This window comes from Pithys albifrons, chromosome 7 (assembly GCF_047495875.1).
Source record: "Pithys albifrons albifrons isolate INPA30051 chromosome 7, PitAlb_v1, whole genome shotgun sequence".
Taxonomy (NCBI): domain Eukaryota; kingdom Metazoa; phylum Chordata; class Aves; order Passeriformes; family Thamnophilidae; genus Pithys; species Pithys albifrons.
The window spans coordinates 43,756,031-43,779,259 of record NC_092464.1 but is presented as its reverse complement, the minus strand read 5'-3'; the positions used below and the strand labels follow the sequence as shown (position 1 = coordinate 43,779,259).

General features: G+C 38.5%; 1 protein-coding gene across 1 annotated transcript in view; it reads left to right on the top strand.

Moving 5' to 3' along the window:
- The window catches only part of MRPL3 (mitochondrial ribosomal protein L3), a 28,519-nt gene extending 6,237 nt beyond the window's left edge, over positions 1–22,282 (top strand). The window contains exons 5-10 of the mRNA XM_071561214.1: positions 2,499–2,598; positions 4,331–4,391; positions 10,172–10,280; positions 12,170–12,247; positions 12,953–13,030; positions 21,655–22,282. Coding sequence (XP_071417315.1) covers positions 2,499–2,598; positions 4,331–4,391; positions 10,172–10,280; positions 12,170–12,247; positions 12,953–13,030; positions 21,655–21,804 — 576 coding nt within the window. The 3' untranslated portion in view covers positions 21,805–22,282. The remainder of the gene's footprint in view (positions 1–2,498; positions 2,599–4,330; positions 4,392–10,171; positions 10,281–12,169; positions 12,248–12,952; positions 13,031–21,654) is intronic.
- The last annotated feature ends 947 nt before the right edge of the window (positions 22,283–23,229 follow it).

Below are 23,229 nucleotides of genomic sequence, written 5' to 3'. Positions count from 1 at the left end.
CAAATTATCTTCTCTTAGTTGCTCATAAGAACATCTGTCTTCCTCAGATTCCTCACAGCTACTGATTTTTAATGAGTCCAAACAAAAGATTCCTTCAGTAATTTTACTAAGAAAATTTCCCATATTTCTTTCAGTGCCAAATTGCTTAAAAACTGATGATTATTGCATTTTTAGCAAGATTTTTTTTTCCTTTTTAGCTTGGTGTACATCACTCTGTTACAAGTGAACAGATTTTTCATGATTTTTTTAATGGACAATTATTCTCAAAAGTACAGTTCTGTCACTGTTCTAACATTTTTTTTGTCCAAAACACTTTACATGCTTCCTGTAAGTGAGGGCTTATCGATCATTTTCCTGTAATACTGGAAGATAATCATAGAATTATAGAATCGATTGGGTTGGAAAAGACCTCTGAGATCATCAAGTCCAACCCTTGGTCCAACTCCAGTCCCTTTACCAGATCATGGCACTCAGTGCCACATCCAATCTCAGTTTAAAAACCTCCAGGGATGGGGAATCCACCACCTCTCTGGGCAGCCCATTCCAATGCCTAAGCACTCTCTCTGTAAAGAATTTTTTTCTGATATCCAACTTAAATTTCCCCTGGCAGAGCTTGAGCCCGTGCCCCCTTGTCCTATTGCTGAGTGCCTGGGAGAAGAGACCAGCCCCCACCTGGCTAGAACTTCCCTTCAGGTAGTTCTAGACAGTGCTGAGGTCACCTCTGAGCCTCCTCTTCTCCAGGCTAAACACCCCCAGCTCCCTCAGCCTCTCCCCACAGGGCTTGTGCTCCAGTCCCTTCACCAGCCCTGTTGCTCTTCTCTGGACCCACTCCAGCACCTCAATATCTTTATAATGTTAGGGATTTTAAAAATTCAGAACATCTGAGAATTCACTCATTGTAAAGACTGCAGTGTTTTGTTTGTGAAAATACATCTTTTTGCCTTGACTGTTTGAAGAAGACTTGTTGCAGTAGAACAGTGCAAGGCTACGGCCTTGAGCAGGACTCTTGAGATGTAAGTGAATTTTACCCTTTGGCCTCACTGTACTTTTCTTCAGCTGTGGTGGCTCCCCAAGGCCCCCTGCTCAGCTCGGGGCTGCCCTTGCTGCAGCTTGAGGCAGCAGTTTCACAGAACAGTGAAACTAAAGAATTGATATACAGGCACTTAGTAGAAAGGCCATATCTTTATTTTTAATTCTCACATATGGTCCTACAGATTAACACAGTTGTCCTCTATTAATGCCTCAGATATTCGTGGCCTTTGGGAAGATTTTGTATGTAGCTGATTTTTTTTTTAAAGGTATTTGATGTGTTTTGTACTGTGAACTCAAGTTAACAAACCACTTGAAAAAATTTTTCACTCTCAAGGACTTTGTATCCACACTTTCTCCTCAAAGAGATTTTTAAACTTAAAGTTTAGGATTTTGTCTTTAGAGATCCTCATCCTCTTGCTTCCTCATTCTTGATAAAGCTTCCTCTCTTGTTCTAACACTTTTTAACAAATTTTTGAAACCAAATGAAAGGGCGATGTGCAGATATTCAAAACTGTGTTTTCAAATAAGCTGCGTTACAATTTTAAAGATATCCACATTTATATATCCCAAATAATTTTGAGAGAGAGGGAACTGCACAGGAGTTGTAAGAAGTGAACCTCAGAGATGTGACTGTCCCAGTGTGACAGTGTTGTTAAGATGCTTAAATTGCTTTCTTAGGAAAATTCCTTGGAAGAAAAATAAGCTGCATTGCTTTTTTCTTATGGTCACAATTTTCCTGCATCACTGCTTCTGTTTCTTGATTTCATCCCAGTGGTCAGCTGTTCTGTGAGTTGTCTTGTTTAAAACAGCTGAGAATAATTTTAAGTACTTTGAAAATTTGTCAGAGTCCTCTGAAAAGAAGATCCTTCTTTAGTAAGTCAGCAGTGGTTTGACACTGAGTGTACTTGGTATGCCTTAAAAATACATGAATCATAAAATTATTGTTCTTCATATTTCTTTTTTCTCCAGAGACTCAAAATTTTCTTCAGTGCAAAGTTAAGCTTTTTGAGAAGTTTCTGCAAGATAAGACTTTGTTTCTGTGGTTTTCTTAGTTAAATGAAATAAATTATATTTATGGTGGTGTGGAACTAAGTCATCAAAAGCTTTGAAAAAGAGAATAGACTTTTAAATTATTGCAAAACTCTTTGTAAGTCATCATAGAAACAGCAATATCCTTTCTTTACATTCTAAATGATTGGTTTCCCATTCCTGATCTTAGAAATCTTCATGTATATCTTGTTTCTGTGATGTAGCTGTAGGGTAGCTAGTCAACAGAAAATAAAATGCAGACACAGGGGTTTTAAATAAATTTTATATAGATATAAAATGCTAGTCTCCAGATAAAATTTTAGTATGATATATCTGTTTCTCTGAGTGCTGTTGACAGTCTGTAATCATTTTCTGTGCCAGGTTGATGCTGGGGTATTTTAAGATTACATCTTTTTTATGGCTGCTTTTTGTTGCAGAAGGCAGAGTCTGCACTGCAGATCTTTAAGGAAGCTGGGGTGCCACGGAAGCAGAAAGTTGCAACATTTAATGTAACAGATGATGCCATAATTAAGCCAGGTAATTTTTTGAAGCTACTGATTATTACATACAAAATCCTTTAACGTCTGCCACTTGTAGACCTAAACAAAGTTATGACATGTATTTCAGTTTTGATTTACTTGGAAGTTGCTGATTTCTTCTTTGTCATTAAGTGCAAGCAAACTTTTTTTTAGGGAAAATTAGAAATTTACTTTTTAGTTGATGAGAAGTAGGATTTTTCCTTTTCCTGGATACTATGTTTCCATTGATTAGAAAGTAAGTCTAATCCAAACTTACTAATATAAACATTGAATTAAGAAATAAATCACTGCAACCTTGAGTTACTTGTTGGGAATAGATACGAATACAGTTAGAGGAAGTTCTCTCTTAATCCTTGTGAGAGGGGCACAGAATTCTGTGGTAATGTTTCTCTGGAGACTAAAATAGCAGTTTGAGGTTTTTTTATTCTTGCTGCACTCAGAAGTAGGACTGATGGCTGTCACACAGGGTGCTTTTTCTGGCAGTTTACAAAGTAAAGCACACTGAAATATGTTTATAACAGGTGTTCTCACTAAAAATCAGGATTAGTAATGAAAAGTTTGAAGTTTCTATGGTTTTAATAGGTAGTGCTGCCTTCATTTTTGACAATTGCAGGTATTTTCTGAAGATTTATGTAGGATTGGAAATTCTATTGTGTTGCATCTTTCCTTGACATTAGTGAAGCTTTTTGCAAGACCTTTTAAAGACGGTGTGGTAACTGATAAAAATCAAATCTGACATGAAGAGAAGTCTGGACTGAGAAATGGAAGCCAAAGCTTGAGATAAAGCAGAATTTCAAGTTTTCGATAAACTGGTTTTGCAGTGCAGGTGTTTTGTACCTGACATCCTTTATGTGCATGATTTCCTGTCAGTTGACAGGCATCGCTTCCCAGGTATATATAGATGATATAAATATAACATAAAATAATATGAGGATTTTTATACCTGAAACTTACGAGAGGTTTACATTCATACAGATTTGAAAAAGCTGTGGACAAAAAGCAGTTAAACTCTCACTTTTTTAATGGATATAAAACAGACTGGGAACTAAAATATGCAGCTCCATATATCTTCAGATTAAAGTTCCCAAGTTATTAATTTTGGTTTGTTGTGGGTTTTTTGAAGCTGCTAATAAAAGAATATTGCACTGGGATGAAAAAAATCACTGAAGACAAAACAAATCCAAAATTAATATTTTGATACTGCGAATATTTAAGGAATTGGTGTAATTACAAGGAGGTGAGTGATGTCACTGACCTACAGTAGCACTTCTGACAAAGTTTAGTGTGTAGGTAATTCCCACTGGGTGAGGCTCTTCTTCTGCCACAGTCTTTGTGGCTTGGTTGTTTTTTGTTTTGTTTTTTTAAAAGCCCTCCACTTTCTGAAGTACTAGTAGTTCTAAGTGCAGCATGTTCTTTTTTCTTGCTGTGTGTATTTATTATGAGTCTTAACTAATTAGGCATTCTGGGCTTTGTCTCTTTTGATGTATGAGTGCAATGCATCTGAGTAAAGCCCCAGCCCCTCCTATTTATCTGAAATTGGGCTGGGATCTGAGAAATGTGCTTAAATAGTAAATACAAAGCATCTATTTTAGTCAGTCGTGTTTATAAAGAAGAACAAATAATAAGTGAATAAGAGTTTCCTTTACTTTCCTGTGGCTGTAATCTACCCTGGGTAGTGATTTAAGGGTTTCAGCACTCAGTTGGACATGCTCTCTCCTCTTCTTTTGAAGGTACTCCTCTGTATGCCGCTCACTTCCGCCCGGGGCAGTTCGTGGATGTTACTGCGAAAACGTACGTTCCTTCCTAAGGATGTAACGGGCGTGTCCCATCTCTCAAACAGGCTGCTTGATTCTTGCTTTTCCCCCTCTACTTTGTCTTCAACACCTGGCTCACAAAAGCTAAAACACAATTGCCAGGGCAGTGGCAGGAAACAGAGTCCATCCACTCATTGGGTCAAAAATAATCAAATGACCTTTCTTTGCTGAGGCTTCCTTGTGGCTTTGAGCGAGGGAGGTGGGTAATTAATGCTCCCAGGGCTGTGCTGCTGCCTGTGTTGTCTGTCGCATGTGCATGGAAGGGCTACACAAACAGCTTGGGAAGGAGTTGCTGGAGCTCAGCGTGGGCCAAGAGAGCTGTAATGCAGCATCTGTGGCATGTAGAAATGGGGAGTAAGTACTGTGAGACCTCACTTGTCACACTGCCTAATTTTTGTTTGGTGAAGAAAATTGTATCGTGTATCATCAAAAAAAGCAAAAAGATTGTGAATACATTTATCATGACAGCAGGGTTGTCCAATTCCATTTTTTTGCTTTCTCTTAGATTCCAGCTCATGTCCTCGCCAGCAGTGGCTAATGGTGTTTTACTTCAATGTGGGAGGGATGATTTCCTCTCAGAGCACTGCACCTGCCAAATTAGAGCTCAAGTGGTAGACGGTGTCAAAACTAAAACTGGCATCTTGTGGCAAAGTCTAGTCATGGCTCTAGTGGTTCATCTGTGGTTTCCACTGACCTAGAGAACTGAGAACTGCAGTCTGCATATTTCAGGGAAGTGCTAATTTTGTTGGGCTGGAATACAAAGATAATATTTTCCATTAGGTGTTTTATTTTTTATACATAATGGAGACAATACGCAACTATAATTGGCTCACACGTGTAATACCTATGAATGTGTAATACCATTCACAGGGTTTTGTACATATGGGGGAGCCAGCCATATCAGTACAGCTGAGTGGGCAGTTCTAGTGCCCCTTACTGCATTTATGAGAGCACCCTGTTGAGAAAAGGAGGTCGAGGAGTTGACTGGAATTAGTATTTTTTTCTGTGTCAGAATTCCTTATGTAATACTTAGCTCTGGCATATTATTCATTCTGCTTCTAAATTGCATTCAGTGAACAGCCTGTAAGAGACAATATCCTGTTTGCAAAACAAAGCACAGGATCATTAGGAATACAGTTATTTAATGAAGATTAAGTGTCACTGTTTGTTAATGCAGAAAAGCTTTGTTTTTCTAGAAGTATTTCAAGGACTAGGAAAGGGATTTTTTTTTGGCATGTAGCAGATACTGGTAAGCAGCCACAGGGTATTGATTTGTATCTTGCTATTTGAAAATACTGGCAAGCTAAAAATGGACTGAGTTCTTGGTCGGGTTCAGTGAATCCATCTTAGATTGCAATTCCATGTTTCTAGTCTGTTTTCTCCAGATATTTGTATGATCTCATTTCAGAAATTAGCTGTTTGTACTGCTGATTTGATAGCACAGTACCTTTAATCCTCCTGTACAGGTGAAGAAAAAAAATTTCTGCTAAAGGCTTCCTCTATAAAAATTCTTTTTAACCTTTTTGTGCAGTGTACTCACATGCTGATTTCTGCTTTTAAAGTTTATTTCTTCTTAATTGCCACTTTCCTGGAATGCTTCATATATCTTATTCCCTTAACTTTTGGGCAAGAATTAAGTTATTTTACTACATTTCAGAGGTTTTTTTGGTCTTACTTTATTCCATGCAATTTCATCTAGTGTTACTTAGTCTCAGTTTTTCATTATTTTTTCAGAATACTGTATCCCTCATTTGTCGTTACTGTATCTGGAAGTACAGATTTCACAACGCCACAGAAATATCCAAGAAATGCTTGATTAATTCCAATTATTCCTTTAAAAAAGAAAGATAAATAATGTCACCTCAGTGGGAAGATAATATAAGGAATTATACAGGATAATTTTTTGCCAACTCTTAATTATTCAGATGAACAAGACAGCTTTCTGTATGCTTCCTTCTGCCAAAATATAAATCAAAAATATGCTCCTTAAAAATGAGCAGACTTTTCTTAGTTATACACTGAATGAAGGACTTGCACCACATTTCAGAAGTCTTGGTTACCATCTTCATTTGGTTTCCAAAGCATAGAGTATTTTTTTTATGACTGTGTCTTCTTTTAACCTTCACTACAACTGTTTTTGTCAAAGTCTTTTGAAATGTTTTGATTCATTTATACCTCTGCAAGAAAAACACTTTCACATGAACAAGAAGATTCAGTTACAGATGTATGCAGTTTGTTTTTATTTGAAGTCTCACGTTTTGTTTCAGCGCAGTATGAGTAGCTTTTAGAGCACTGTTAGTGCTGTCAGTCTTCTGTAGTGCTGAAATATTTTCTTGAGTAGTTATTTTCACCAGTTTAAGAGCTCAGTCCTTAAGTTTAACTATGATATGCTTTGAGCTAAAATGTACAGCATTGTCCAGAAACAACTTGTCTCACAGCCTGCACTTCTGTGACCCCACCTGAAGTGCTGGGGTCCCGAAGACAGGGAGGACATTGAGCTGTTGGAGGAGTCCAGAGGGCCATCAAGAGGATGAGAGGGATGGAATGCCTCTCCTATGAGTAAGGGTTGAGAGAATTGGGATAGTTCAGCCTGGAGAAGAGCAGGCTTCAGGGTGACCTAATGGTGACCTTACAGTACTTGAAGGAAACCAACAAGAAAGATAGAAACTATTTACAAGGGCCTGGAGTGACAGGACATGGGGAAATCACTTCAAAGTGAGAGTAGGTTTAGATTAACTATTAGGAAGAAATTCTTTACTGTGAGGGTGGTGAGGCATGGAACAGATTTCCCACTGAAGGGGGGGATGCCCCAATCCCTGGAAGTGCTCAAGGCCAGGTTGGATGAAACTCCAAGCAGCCTGGTCTCGTGGAAGGTGTCTCTTCCTTGGCAGGGGGTTTGGGGCTGGATTATGTGAGGGTCCCTTCCACCCCAGGCCAGTCTGTGATGCCTCTTGGATGGCCTCCTCAAGCTGGCACAGGCTGCTGCCCAAAGAGAGGGTGGTGCTCTCTCCCACTGTGTCCCCATCGACCTGTCGCTGGTCCTGGCCTCCTGAGTTGTGTGAGGGAGAAGATCAGTGTTAGATGCCTGTATTCTTCTCTGGGCTGGTTTGCAGATGGGTCAGTGGTGTGCCCCAGCCTGCTGAGGGAGCTCCTGCACTAGTACACCAGTGACCAGAACATGGAGACAGGGAGAGGCAGGGCCATGCCTGCAGTGGTAGCCAGTGCCCTGTGGAGATGGAATTGTATCTTACTCCTTTTCTGCACCCTCATGACACATTTTGGGAAAATTTTGGAGCATGAGAAATTTTGCCACTCCAAGTTAAAACAAAAGCGGTTTTGTTTGAAATGTGTCAGAATTAAGTGGTGATTCTGGACTGGTTTTGGCTTATTTAAGCCTTGCTGGGTTAACAGTGTAATCTGAGCCTCAAAAGTGTGCTCCACACTTGTCTGAAGTTATTGGACTAAGTAGGTGGAATCCTCTTCCCCTACACCAACTAAATAATGGTCTTTTAAATTACCTATGTTTGAAGAGTTAGCAGCAAACTAAATAACTACTTAATTAGAGTGCTTTATTCCAGTAGCTTTCTAAATGAAAGTTATCTCATTAGGTACTGGCACTTTACTTGTATCAAACCTGGAAAATGAGGGTTTGTACAAAATTAGATGGTTGACCTAAATACCTGCTTTCCTGCAGGTGAGACTAACTGTGTGCAGTTAAACTCTAATTAATTCTACAGAAGAATTCCTTTCCTTTCATTTAGCATTTGTGTTTCTTAGTGTTCCATATCGTCATTGCTGCCAGCAATTCCTTTCTGGCACTCAGGTAAATATGTTTCATTCAGTGAAACCAAGAAAAGTGACTAAATTCCTTGTATTGAAGAACATGGCATTGCACATTTCAAGTCTAATAAAGATAGGTCTCATGCATGTGGGGTTTTTGTTCAGACATTGTGTTCAATGTTACTCTTGTTGGAACAAGAATGGGTAGTCCTTGATTCAAGCCAAGACAACTGGTAGAAGGTGTCTTTACAAGATACCACAGCAGTGAGTAGGATGTCATTCTGCTTCAGTGTAGGTTGTTGGTTGTCATATCTCAGGTGCTGCACACAACTTGATTGTTTCTGAGTGGATTCTAGTTATTTATTCTGTTAAATTAGTGTGTGGTACTGGATTAAGATCCTGTTTCAACAGACCTTAGTGTTTTGTGAAAATACTGGCAGTTGTCAGTACTCTGCCTGTGAAGAGATTTTGATACCTCTTGTGTTTGAGTTTGTTCTAAATTAGAGGTGTGTTCTCTTTCTTATAAAACATTTTGCAGGTTTAAATGAACAATATGTAGAGTGATTTCAGTAGGTAGGATTTCTTTAGGAAGAAAGTCAGGGATTCTTTTAATACTTTTCTAAATGGAATTGTGATGCAGATCATAAGAAAATTAACTCCAGGAAAGCTGCGTGTTTGGTTGGTATCCTATTATAAGCATATTTGCTAATGCAGAATTACTTAGACTATTGTATTACACTAAAAATAATATACAAACCATGTATATAAAATAGCGTGTATTGCATATGTGATAACAGGATGTTTTAATCTTTCGATTTGGTGAGCTCACACTAATTTCATGTTATCCAGTATGTGTTGGAAATGAACTCACAAAGCTTCTTAAGGAATGAAAGATCCAATATTCTTTTGGAGGATTTTTCTATTCATTCACTTCTGCAAAAGAATGGCTTAGCTTGGGTTTCAGTAATTATTGTTCTCACCTTGTATGGGTGATACTTGCTGAATTTACTCACACCTAGTAATTTGGAAGATATTTTAAGGGGGCAATTAAACAATTTTAAATTAATAAGTGATAGTAATAGCTGACCCCTGGTGTCTGTTCAGAAGTCAACAAGAGTATATTGTTACATATCTTTGTTAATTTTTGGCAGAATAAAAAAGTTTAAGGAAACTGTAAACTGTACTCTGATTTTCCATAGTATTTCTTGGACAGCATGCATCTTAAGTTCTCTTCCTTGTTTAGTTTCAAAAGCACTTTGCATTTCCTGCAATTGGAAGTATGTAACAACTTTGCATTAGAAATACAGGTAAATTTTGAGTCATGCAAAATTTACTCATAATGGTTTTTTGGCATATAGTGGAGAAATCCACCACTTGTCTGAAAACATTCACATCTATTCGTGCTGTAAAAACACTGTTCTTTAGAATGATTGAGGTGTATTGGCTGAGCAATTCTCCTTTCTAAATTTTATTATAAAGCAAATGTTAGTAGTTCCTTATTTTATTTTAAACTTTATGTTTGATTTACATAATCCTGTAGTTCTTATTCTGGTTCCAGCTTTATTTCAGATAGAGCATCAGTTCAAGGAAGAAATACATGCTGTGTAATTGTTTTTCCTATTGAAATGTTTAAAGAACATTATACATTGTTTATTTTTTATTCAAAACTCCAAAATAAAAAAGAAAGTAGATTAATTAATTAAAAATTGTTTTTATTTCAGTCATGATGGTGTTTGTGTCATTGAATAGAACATTAATGTTCAGAAAGTCAGAAGGTAAAGTGTATTTGTAAGTAATTCAGTTGTTTTCAGTCAATTTTTCATAAATAAAAAATTAATCTGAAACATTATTGAACTAATATTATGAAAGAGCCTTGGTAGATAGTAAAGCATTGCACCTGACTGAAATTGTTGGTTATTGCTAGAAACCTTGAGTCTGACTAACCCAGGTTTTTTTCTTACTTGTTTTTGTTTCCAGAATTGGTAAAGGATTTCAAGGTGTCATGAAAAGGTGGGGGTTTAAAGGTCAGCCTGCGAGCCATGGCCAGACAAAAACTCACAGACGGCCTGGAGCGATATCCACTAATGTGAGGATGCTTATTTCCTGCTTAAACATTCTCAGTACTTTCAGAACTGCTTGCTAAACATGAACAACTTCAGAACAGCTGGCTGCTGCATTGGCTCTGTGGTGGCAGAGAATTCCAGCTGTTCCAAAGGGAGGTCAGGAACCTCTGTCTTGGGCAATGCTGTTCTCTTGTGCCTCGATCTGTGAATATTCTGTGTTGCTGGTGAGCACACACACTTCAGCTGAGCAAACTGTCACATTTTGTGGTGTGGCTGAGAGGAATAGTGTTAATACTTCGAAGAGAGTTCTAAGAAGCCTTTATCAGACCATTTGTAGATTGGAAAGGACTTGCCTGCTATTTCACACAGCAGATACAATACCATTCTTTGGAACCCTTGTTGCTTTTGTCACCCTGCCCACCTTGTGTAAGTGCTTAATGAACTGATTCCCCTAATCTTGTAGGGAATAGTTGCCCAAATTTTATAAGCTTCTAAGCATTTTTAAGCCAAGTACACAGTCATATTTTTACATTTCAAACTAAATAAAATTAATATAAAAGCTCTTTGAGCAAATTTAATTTTAAACTTTGTCCTATTAAGTCTCTATAATATTTAAACCAAAGTAAGAGGAGTTTTTCAATCTAATTAAGATCAACTGAGTCACAATACTGAACCTGAATTTTCTGTAATTTTCTTAGAGAAAATTAAAATAAAAATTATAAAAGGATTAATAATGCTTAGAGAATAGTAAAGCAAAAAGGCAACAGACAATGAAGTTAGAGTAACTGAGAGTGTAAAATCATGCATGACTGATTTATAGCCTTCAGTTTCACCTGGAAAAAAAATTCAACACCTGCCACTTGTTTCACTGAAGAATGTAAATATTTGAACACAGAACACTGTTTTAGCAGAAGGTATTTATCATTACAAAATAACCCCTCTTTACTGTCTTTAAGTTAGAATTTCCTAAGCAGTAATGCTGGATGTAATTTCACAAAGTATATAGAATGACAAATAGAACTGGAAATGGGTGTGATGCAAATGAAACAAGGTCGGAGGATGCAATAGGGGAAAAACAATGCCTTGGTAGTATTTTCCCATCTAGTGTTGACCATCTCAGACATTTTTGTGATCCTCTCCCTAGAACTGCATTGGAATTGATTTCCTGAAATTATGATTTTCATGTTATTAATAAATAACAGAGAGGTGCAGGATACAAATCCCTTGATAACAGCGTAGAATTTAAATTTACTGCACTTGTTTCTGCCTTTTTTTCCCACCCTTGTTGTCCAGTTTATACCCAGCCCATCACAAATGGGATGCAGAAACTAAACAATAGCAGTGAATGGAATTAAAATTCAGTTCTCAAAAATACATGTATTAAAACATATCTGATTTACATCAGCATAAAAGTTATGAGTTAGGGGTAGGAGGGAAGCTACGGTGTATCTTCATTTTGGCAGCCTTCCAGTGCAGGATGTTCTGGAGCTCTGTGGCAGCACCCACAAGTAGTTCAGGCAAGTTTCCAGTTACTGCAGTCTGTGATGTAGGTGAGAGACTTGTCTTAACAGTAGTCTGAGGGGAAAAAAATTCTTGATTTTGCACACAGTGAAAGTATGAGATGAGTACAGATTTTATTCTGAATCTATACACATTAAGTATTAAGCAAGGCCAGAATCTCTTTGTTGTAGCAATTTTATGATTGAGGTCTAGTATTTCAGGTAGCATGTAGAATAATACCTAACCTCTGGCAGGAGGTATTTAAAATGCTAATCAGGACTAGATTTTTTTCATTATTATTATTTCAATATTATTTTCAACATTATTAGCATATTTTCTCTGGTGCTTCTCTGGAGTTTTTAATTGTACTTCTTACAGTCAACACAATTTTTTGGTGCTTGTTTTTCTCTAGAAAGCTTCCAAAGTTTATCCGGGAAAGAAAATGCCTGGTAAAATGGGTAACATTTATAGGACAACTTTTGGATTAAAGGTGAGTTCTGAGTGTATTGGAATGTCAAGCAACGGACTCAGTCATGTAGCCTTGTGTTTTGTTGGTTGAAGGCCTAATTCCATCATGGCCCTTCACGTTCCTGTGCGGGAAGGGCATTGTGGTTTGTGTCCACACTCTGATTTGTACGTGGCTGCAGGAGCTTCTGAGCTGCCAAGGCTGCTTTTCTCTGTCTCTGAGGGCAACCTCTGCAGTTGGCACAAAAACCAAATTGACCCCTAGTTTGCAAAACAGGGTGCTGCGGCTGTTCTCTGTTAACTGAAACTAATTTTTTTTTACCTTGAGCACCTAACTGAATTAAGAAATTAACAAATTGTCACAGTAACATTTCCATGAGAGTATTTGTTTTATTTTATCCCATGTGGTGTTGGCTGTTGCTGTTGGAGGCAAAAGAGGCTTAGGAGCTTCAGTTGGTGTTATGCTGAACAAACAGCTGCCATATCACATGTAGCTTGATCACCAGCCCTTTAACACTGGCTCAGACTGCTGCATTAGACAGTTCTGCACTCAGAGTGGCATGTGAGTGAATTTTGTGGGAAGATTAGGCGTGTGCAGAGTATTCTGTGCAGATCATTCTTCCCCAGAGTACCAGCTCCAGTTAATCAGTCTCTGCTTTGCTGGACTACTGTTTGTAAAAGTGGGAGTAGTAAATGAAGCTTAATGTCTGATTGTTTTTCTGTCTCCTAGGTGTGGAGGATCAACACAAAACATGACATTATTTATGTAAATGGGGCTGTTCCAGGTCACACGAGTTGTCTGGTGAAGGTATGTTTGCTGTTTGAACTTATGATATTAGTGACTGCTGAACTCCCCACAGCTCTCTTCTTACAACAGGAAAACGCTGGTTGAATGCAATCTCCATTTCTTCAGAGTGCCATCCTGTGCTGTTGAATGAAAGGGCAGTGGAATCAGCTCTGTGAAGAAGGGTGGTGAGCAGGGGCAGTGGGTCACACTCACTCTAAATGGCTCACTCTTAGCTTTGCACTGGGCTTGGGCACACACGTAGCTTAAGATAAACCAGCACAGGTGCTGGAACCCTTTGGTGAGTGTCTCCAGCTACATCCATCCCCACTGAGTGTGAACTCAAGTAGCATGGTGCTGACATCTTTGAAATGTTATTTAAGGGCTGTATTCATGGACAGAAATACACAGGAAGCACTGCTTTAGAGGCTGTTCAATGCATTCCAGACACAGTAACAGTTACCTTCCCAAGGAGCAGCTGAGTACAAGGGGAGACAGGTGGAATTCACAACAGATCTGAGTTCCATTTGCAATCAGTAAAAAAGTGTCAGTGTTATTTTGTGTGGCAGTCTACAGAATTAATTTCAAATTTTATGGAGATTGTTTGGGAAAAAACGAAACAATGAAGAGTCTAATAAGTGTTCTTATGATGTAAATCCACATCAAAGCAAGAAAAGCGCTTTTAAGGGTTGTTTTCAAAATAGATTTTTCTTTCTAATTAGGTTATTCTACACATCTGCAAGCACAAATTACTTGAAAAGAAGTTTCCTTTTTGACTGAATAGAGTGCAGGGTATCAAACATCTTTGCTATGAATGTTTACAGAGATTTTTATATACATGTATATCTGATACACACTTCTAAATCTTGAGTAGGAGTATAGGGATTTAAATGATACTCAGTTCTTGAAAAGCTACAGAGTTCATCAAGTTCAGATGTTTTCGACTAGTTTATCTTCTTGTCAGATTTTCCTGTGGACATCCAGTTTCTGTTCCATATTTGCTGGTTGTGGAGCAGAACTGCACAGTTACTGGGGTTTAAGTACAGCTTTCAAATAGGTGTTTTACCCACAGAAAAATGAAGTTCAATGTGTTTCACTGAAAATAGGGCCCTTTTTTCTGAGTGAGGTATTTCCAAATTGCTTTGGTTGTAATGTCCAGCCCAAACCTGGGGAAAACATTATACACTTACCTTCCAAGACAGTGAAACTTGGCTAACAGATGTCCACAATGTGTAGTTTTGGGGGCAGCTGCAAAATTACTGGACACGACACCAGTTACACAGAATTAATACCATAGCTTGGCTGGCTTCTCATCCAGGTATTGGACTGAATGACCTCTTTGGCTGTGTTCCAAGTATTTTATCAAATCCTGAGACATTAACCTGGTTGCTGTTAGTCTGAGGTTTAATTAAGTGGGAATTTGTTATGGGTTGTTAGTTTTAAATTATAAGTATACAAGCAACATAACGTAGCTGAAAAACTGCGAAACATTTGTTGCCCAGATTGTGTTCTTTATTCTTAATAGTACTCTTAAGCAAGAATTAATTGTTGCAAAAGATTGTTCTTCTTGGTGTCCTAGTTATGTTGTTAAAATCCCCATTTACAGTAGCCATGCTTGATGGCAAATGCATGGACACATCTCGGATGTTCTGTCTGTGAGGATACAACATTTTCTGAAGCTGCTAACACTCTGAATACAGTACCTAGTTCTTCCAGATCATTACTTTTATTCTAACTAGCTTCAGTAAATTTATTTTTTTATTTCTGATTTTAAGTGAGTTAAGAAAGCAAAAATTTATTAGCACTTGTAATATTAACTGTTTTTAAAAGCAAAGCTGTGTGTCTTAACACCACACATTCTTATGGACCCCATGGACAGCTCTTTTAAATGAATTAATGTCCCCTTGCTGATGAGACATTACACACACTGCTTGGAGAAGGGCATAGGTGCTTTCTTTCATGATTGGGTCACTTTCACCTTTTTCATAGAATCATAGAATGGATTGGGTTGGAAAAGACCTCCAAGATCATCAAGTCCAACCCTTGGTCCAACACCAGTCCCTTTACCACATCATGGCACTCAGTGCCACATCCAATCTCCGTTTAAAAACCTCCAGGGATGGTGAATCCACCCCCTCTCCGGGCAGGCCATTCTAATGCCTGAGCACTCTCTCTGGAAAGAATTTTTTTCTGATCTCCAACTTCAATTTCCCCTGGCAGAGCTTAAGCCCGTGCCCCCTTGTCCTATTGCTGAGTGCCTGGGAGAAGAGACCAACCGCACCTGGCTAGAACTTCCCTTCAGGAAGTTTTCTTCCACCTTTTGCTTTATTCAGATAGTCCTTTTGCCTGAGCCAGAAAGCATCCCCTTTAACCCATGGGATTTACTGGGTTTGTTCTGAAAGCCGCCCTGCTGGTAGCTTGAAAACAATCCCTGAGGCAGCAGCACCGCCACAAGTAACAGCCTTGTTACCAGGGGGCTGCAGAAGGATGTGCAGGAAAACAACTGTGTTGCCCTCTCTGATGTAAGGGGGGAAATGGGCTTTGCTGGGGCATCTGCTACATGTCATTGGAGTGCCTGCCATGGGCAGCAGCCATTCTGGCCAGTTCCTCATCACAGGCAATGAATGGAACTGTATCCTAAGACCAAAAGTTAAATGGGCTCATTTGGGTTTTTTGAGAAAACTTAGTCTATCAGGAATAACTAAATGGCACAAGGCACTTTCCTGGCTGCTTCACTAATCCTTATACATAGGTCTACAAGATCAGAATCTGTATTAATTAGATCTGTAAGTTACTTACATTTAAAATGTTTTAAATCAGTTATCTACAATTTAGAAGTCCAGGTGTCTTCAAGTAAACGTTTTGGCAAATGCATTTCAGAGTTGCCACTAATTCCATTAATGAGTGTTAAGGATCCATGGGAAGAATGAGGCTTTTCTTCCCTTGGAGCTCCTTGATTAACATAATGGAATATTTGAAAGATCTTGACCAAAATGCTCCAGGCTCAAAGTTTTATGATGTTTAATAATAAATGCCACTGTTTGAGGAAAAGGCACAGCTTTTGCTGTTAAGGAATAGCTTTCTAAAAATTGCCTCCACTCACACATTTGGGGATTGGAGGCAGTATGGAGTCAGAAACAGTTCATTCCAGTTCCTTGAGATGGTGAGTACATTCTCTGGGGTTTCTTTTCTTCCATACACCATATGAAGTACATGGATCAAATAATTTTTTCCTTTATATTTTCAAATACATCTCTGAAGAGTAGAAAAGGCTTTAATGACAAAATCAAGCAAAGCGATACTATTTGGCACATATATGTTCTTTAATTTTTGGGTTTTCTTTCTCCATTTAGTCTTGCTGCACTTATCTGTGGTGTTTTTATCTTGTTTTATGCCTTTCTTCCAGGACACATATTACTGTGTATTGGTTTGGATCTGTAGTTGGGGGGAGGAATTTTGGGATATTAGCATTCATAATTACCATTCATTCCATTAAATACCTCCTTGTAATTAAGTAGGACTAATGTCTAGGGAAATTGAATCCGTCTGTCTGTCACAAGAAGTGAAATATTGCCTAACATTTCTCACTTTGAGTGCCTCCAAGAGCAAGACGTTTGTGTTCAGTACCCACTCTCTGTTGCTTGGTAACCATTAAAACCACAGTGCACCTTTAAAGCATATATTTGTTTGGCATGTTGTATTTTTGGAAACTTAGTGCATCAGCACTGTATTCAGACAGAGATGAAGCACTTAAATTTTTCAAGTTTCATTTTCAGTGGAATAAAATTGCAGAATACTGGGATTGATGCATTTCTGGTGTAATTAGAAGTCAGTTTTCATATGATATTGCACACTGAAGCATGCAGGTAAAAAACTGACATAAGGAATGTTTCTAGCCAAGTGGAAAACTAATGAAAAAAGCTAACTTTAGCATGGATTTCTTTGTCAGTTACAAGGTCTAGTAAAATTAAGACACTTTAGCAGTGTGCCAGAATGCATGGAATTTTTCTGTTGCAAGAGAAACATTGCAGAGTAAGGCTTTGTGCTTTAGTGTGTTGTGCAGAAGATACCCTACCTCAGGGTACACCTCTTTCTGAGATCACAGGGCCTCTAGTTCCCATCTGTAGTAGTTCTTTCTTTCAAAAGTTTATGGCTCTGAATTTATCTCCAAGTATAGTACCAAAAATTCTCTCTTAGAATCGTAGAATCGATTGGGTTGGAAAAGACCTCCGAGATCATCAAGTCCAACCCTTGTTCCGACTCCAGTCCCTTTACCAGATCATGGCACTCAGTGCCAGGGCCAGTCTCAGTTTAAAAACCTCCAGGGATGGGGAATCCACCACCTCTCTGGGCAGCCCATTCCAATGCCTAATTACTCTCTCTGGAAAGAATTTTTTCTGATCTCCAACTTAAGTTTCCCGTGGCAGAGCTTGAGCCCATGCCCCCTTGTCCTATTGCTGACTGCCTGTCATTCCAGATAGAAGCACAGGATTTAATTCCCTTTTTAAGTAGTTTTTTTGCTCTGCTTTTTTGCAGAGGGTACCATAGTATAGTATATTATAATTCAAGATGTTATGGTTTATCTTTGATAATGTTTTATAACTGCCCTAACTTGAGGCTCACAGTGTTCTTAGGACATTCAATATTGACCACATTGAGGATATCATTTGTAATGAAAGCAGAAATTCTGGCACATCTTGTAACCCATAGGAGTTGCTTAGCAAGTTAGATACAGAACTGGGCTTTTTGTTTGCTAGACCTGAGTTTAACTGAAGTATACAGTTGAGCTTTACTACAGTGTTCTGTTTGAGCTAATAGCTTAAGTCTTGAGACATTTTTTTGTTTGGCCTTTTCTTTTTTAAGGAAAGTCTTTAGTGATTTGCATCCTCCTTATTTTGTACTGCTATTTCCAGTATTGCTGTGTTGTGGTTTTGGCTGCTCATGCTTGAGTTGGGCGTACTCTGCTCAAACTGGGGACATGCAGGAACAGTGTGATCTTTCACATTCCCTGCCCTGTGCCTTGGGTCCCATGACAGCTCTGTGGAGGTTTGGGGTGTTTTTGGTTGATTGCGGGTGTTTTAGGCCAAAATAAGGCTGGTCAGAGATGGATGTAGTTCTTGCATTAAATTTTCTGTGTATGTTCAAAAATAATAGAGAAACTGAGCAAGGTAATGTATGACACCTGAGGAGATTATTTCTAATGTTTTTTAATATTTACACACATTTTTCTGTTTAACCAACAACTTCCATTCTTTGGTGTGGTTGGTAACACAGCCTGAAGCCCTGCTAAACTGCAAATGTGAGTTGTGACTTAAGCATCAATTTGTGCTGCTTGTTTGAGACGTATGGAGTCTTTGTGGTGATTTCTGAATTTGCGTTTGTTTATACTCCCCAGTATGCTGTCAGTGTAGGGAACATGTATATGTGCAGTTTATTGTCTGCAAAACCCTTCTATTCCAAAGATTTAGTGACAAAATCCCAACCAGCTCCAATTTCATCTTCATCTAGTGTTTTTATTAATAAAAAGACTTGACAGAGAATACACTGTAAGTGTATACACTACTATATATATAATCTGTCTAGTGTATTGTAATATATGGTACTATTAATAGAGCAATTGAGTAAGCCAAGTATTTATGGTATTTTGAATTATACAGTGAATGCTTTTATGGATTGTAATAGCCAGTTGGACTATCAGCCTGATTCCTTTTGTGGGTGAGAGCTAAATTCCCTGGATTTTAGTAACAGAGCATGAAAACTGCCTCCTTTATTAGGGTTGTTCTCATAAGGTTACTGGGAGAACAGGCAGGGCTGTGCTGGGTCACCTGTACTGCGTGTCTGTGCTTATCCAACAAGTGTAGCTGTTGCTGCTGCCCACCCCTGAACCCTTTTGTGCTACTGAGCAGTTGCTGTGCAGGAATCTGAGGTGTTAGATGCAGGAAGCCTTTGGTGTGCTGCACCTTCATAAAATGCACAGGGAGTCATTCAGCAGTTCTCTGGAGAAGACAGATAGTTCATACTGTGGTTTAAGCTGCTAATCAGGTGTAAATGAAATTGAGTTCTTCCTTTTAATAGAAATAACAGTGGCAATATCTGATAATATAATAATAATAATCCAAATTTTTTTTTAAATTTACAAGGGGGAGAGAGGAATGTTCATTCAGTTTGGTAGCGATGCCCTGAGATGGTCCTTTTTTGCTTTAAATTGCATTTGAAGGCAATGAATGTAGAAAAGGGTAGAAAAAGAGCAGCAGTTTTCACCAGTCAAAAGAAATAATGTGTAAATTATACCAGTCAAAAGAAGTAGCACATCAGAAGAAAATCATTTTACCATCAGATGTGACCTCTGCTTCTGGGATCTGTAAAGCTTCTGAGGAGCAAAATGAAACAGTATTGTACTCCTGTGAAAGCAACAATGGTTTGCTGAAAATATTTCATGAGAATATAAAAAGTATTTTAAGAATTCTCCTTATCACAGAAGAGGCTCCATCTCTAAAATGCCCCTTAACATTAATATGTAATCAATGCAGTGTTAAGACTGAACAGAAATCTTATGTTTATTTGGATAAACTGATGCAGGACTAAGATTAGACTTGCATTTGCCTTCAGTCAAGAGCAGAGGTCTTGCTTCTAAATCCTGTCATAAAAAATTGTTTAAAGAAGAAAGGAGGAAAAAAAAAGAAGGAAAACAAACATTTCAATTCCTTTCATTTCAATTCCTTTCATTTTCCAGGTGTCCGAAACTGCCTATAATGACACATGTAACAACACGTTACTTCATGATTAAAATAAAAGTAACAAAAAGTAGACATGAAAAACATTTTAATGCAATATATATTTAAAAGTTATCATAACTAAACTAATTTATTCTGATCTTTCTAATACTAACTCACGTGGAGACCATGGAGGGTTTGCTGTTCCCAGAGAAGGCTTATGGTGTGTAATGGGATTAGAGAGTGAAAGAGAAAAGGGCAAGGGAACAAATAGATAACCAGTGAAATTATTGAAACATGTTTTCATATAATAAAAGAAACAGCCCCAACATACTGAAAAGCAAGGCTGACATCCCTGAAGATGCTGCTCTTCAGATGGCATTGTTGAGGCTGTCTCACTGGTTCCTCTGAACTCTCTGCTGCTGGAACTGTTGCAGCAAAGGCCTTTGGGCTTGGCCCTCAGCCTGGTTTATTCTCGCTAGCTGTGTAATGCAAATTGGGAACTACAGGTACTTCAGTGGTTCTGTAGGGTAGTTTACAAGTGAGAGAGGATACCTTTCTGGGAGGAGTCTGGTAGAAGAGGAATGATCTTTTTGAAAAGCTACTTAGCCATCCTAACCAGTACAAGATACCGAGCCCTTCAGCTCCTCATTCTCAGCAAAAAGTTCTCTTTTGTTTATCAATCCTGCACTTAGTAAACAGTTGAAGCATCAATTTTGTGGTCCCCTTCCTCTGCAGGAATCCTCATGGACTTGGAGAAAGGCTCAAGTAATAGCAGATATGAATCTGGTAAACAGTGTTGTCAGAACAGAGCTTCCAGTGGGCATAAAATCGTTTTATTTAATTTTTGCCATAAATCAGAATTGTCTTATGTGAGGTTTTTGTCCGACCAAATAAGAACAAGCTTCCTGTTCTTTAAAAGCCTACAAAAATTTAAGAGGAAGAGCTTATCTTCTCAATGCTAAAATTTTGTCTAATCTATTTGTACTTTTTTTTTTTAATCCACTTGAGTATAGTGACTGAAAGGGTTATTACAGCTTGAGAGGAAGATCATTTGTAGCAATACAGAAATGAATTTAATTTTAAGTAAAATTTCATCACTGAAGAATTTGTAGCTCTTTTTTTCTTCAGAGATACCAGCTTTCTATCTGCTGCTGCAGACAAACTGCTTTTTGCTGATAATTCTGCCTACTAATTTTCTTCGGAGATTGGAGCTTCAGGGGCTAGATTTTAAATCTTTCCATGTGTAGAGAGGTCAGTAAAGGAAAGCCATTTCTCTGTGGCACCACAGTTCTTGCACCACAGTTCTTGGAAATGAACTGTCTTAAAGGCTCGTGTTCAACAAACTTGGGTACTGATTCCTGGGTGAAGAATTTTAGATGCTTAATTCAGCAGGCACTGAACAGCTCTGCAGTAGCCAGAGGGATTGAATACAGCACATGCACATATCTTGGCACAATTAGTTGCGATAATTAGTTCCCATCATACATACAAATGCGTGTCTTGGTTGTTCAAGAGGTGATTACACTGAGTAATATAACTTGGTATGTCATGTAGGAAAGTACTGTGGGATATAAGCACAGTTTAAACAGGCCATATTTTTATTTTAATAACATTTTAAAATACTGAGCAATGAATTTATGAGTAGATTTTGATTCTTTCACTGTAACACTCCTTGTTTTGTTTTGTTTTTATTTAGTTTTGTTGGCTTTTGAAGAACTCCTTAAGTATGGGTACAAAATGTTAATAGCTGGGGTTGATGTTAAAGTATCTGATGATTTTTACAAACCTGGAATTCTTTAAACAAGTGCAATGTGAATGCTCTTGGGTTTTTTCTTATGCATGCAAGCTGAGTTCTTGAATGTCTCGTGCATCACTGTCTGAAAGTCTTCTGTAAGATTTATTAACCCTGCCCTTCCCCTTCCTGCTTTTTAGGTCAGAGATAGCAAATTGCCTACTTGCAAGGAATACAACAAAAACCCTCCATTCCCCACATTTTTTGCTGATGGAGATGAAGAACTACCAGAAGACCTTTTTGATGAGGAAATCTTCCAGTTCACGGATCCATCTCTCACATACACATAACGTTCTTCACATCTTGGAAAACACACCGTTTGGTGACTTTCACGAACTCTGTAGTGCTGTGTAAAAGCAAACCTGTGAACTGCAGTCTGGCCGACTGAACACTGGTCCCTAAACACTTCAGAGGTTGCCATTTTGGTCAGGTAATCAGATTTCCCTCTGCCAGTTTCAAACCTGTACTTAAAGCAACTGGTGAATCTGAGGGACAGGTTATCAAGCACACCAAGCAGTGTTCTTCAGTGATCTTTTGTCCTTTGCCTCAGGCTGTGAAAACTTACACATTTCTGAGAAACTGTTGCTTTGAAGATGGTTCCAGTTCATTTTCTGAATGCTAAAAGTTTGTTTCTTTCTTATGTAAAGTATTCTGGGCAACTCTGATCGATGAACAAAGGTTCCAAATCTGCCTTGGCATCTTGGGAGATGGGGGGGGAGATCCACGAAAAGTAATCCAAAATAAAACAAGGAAATGCATTGCTCTGCAGCAGCACTAGCTTGTTTTGCTTCCTTTTTTTTCCCCAGAGCTCTTCTCCTTTTGCTTTGACATTGTGTTGAATTGAATGTAGCTGATACCCAGCACATTTTCTGGAGGGAGTATGGGGCTGGCCATGTGTAGGTGTGGGGGTGTTTGGACGGGAAACGTTCAGTAACAAAGCAGCACTAAGGCTGCAGTGGCCACCTGTTTGTTTTCTGCTGACAGCTTGTTCAGAACTTCACAGACTTTGAATGCTCTCTGGAGAAACAGCTCCACATCTCCCCTTGTCTCTGTGTTGGATTCTTATGCTGTTACAGGAGAGCTGTTACTAAGAAAGCAGGTCAAATGTGAGGGATTTGTCTTTATAATGAAGCTCACTTTTCTTCTTCCCAACCTTTCAGTAGTAGCTGAAATCATTATGCACCTTTTATTTTTCATCTTGCATGATTTACTATTTATAAGTTTGAACTTTTCAACACTGTAAATCCTCACAGGTGTCAGTACCTGCCTGTCGGTGCCATCTGAGCACTTACAAGCCCTGCAGGAGTTCCAGAACTTGCGTACAAGTTACCATTAGTGCTGTGGCAGTGCTTCCAACTCATCTTGCCAGCTTCATCACAAGACATCAAATACCTAAATAAATGAGATTTCTTAAGACCTTACTAATACTTTCCAATTTAAAAGATGATGTCCTTGTCCTTGTGGTGTCTCCCAGTCACTGAAGATGTTTTGATTTTTTTTTAATTGCTCGAAGAAGCCACATGCCATCTTAAAGAGGCTCTGTAGCTACTGACTTGTAGTAGACTGGGAGCAATCATCAGAGGCTGTGGTATGGAAACGTGAGCTGGTGTAAATCTGCATTGTAGGCAGCAAATACCGAGTGGGGCAATTGTGTTTTGGCTGTGATAGTAATGGTGAGTGACACCGCTCATCTGTTCCAGATAGTTGCCATTTCC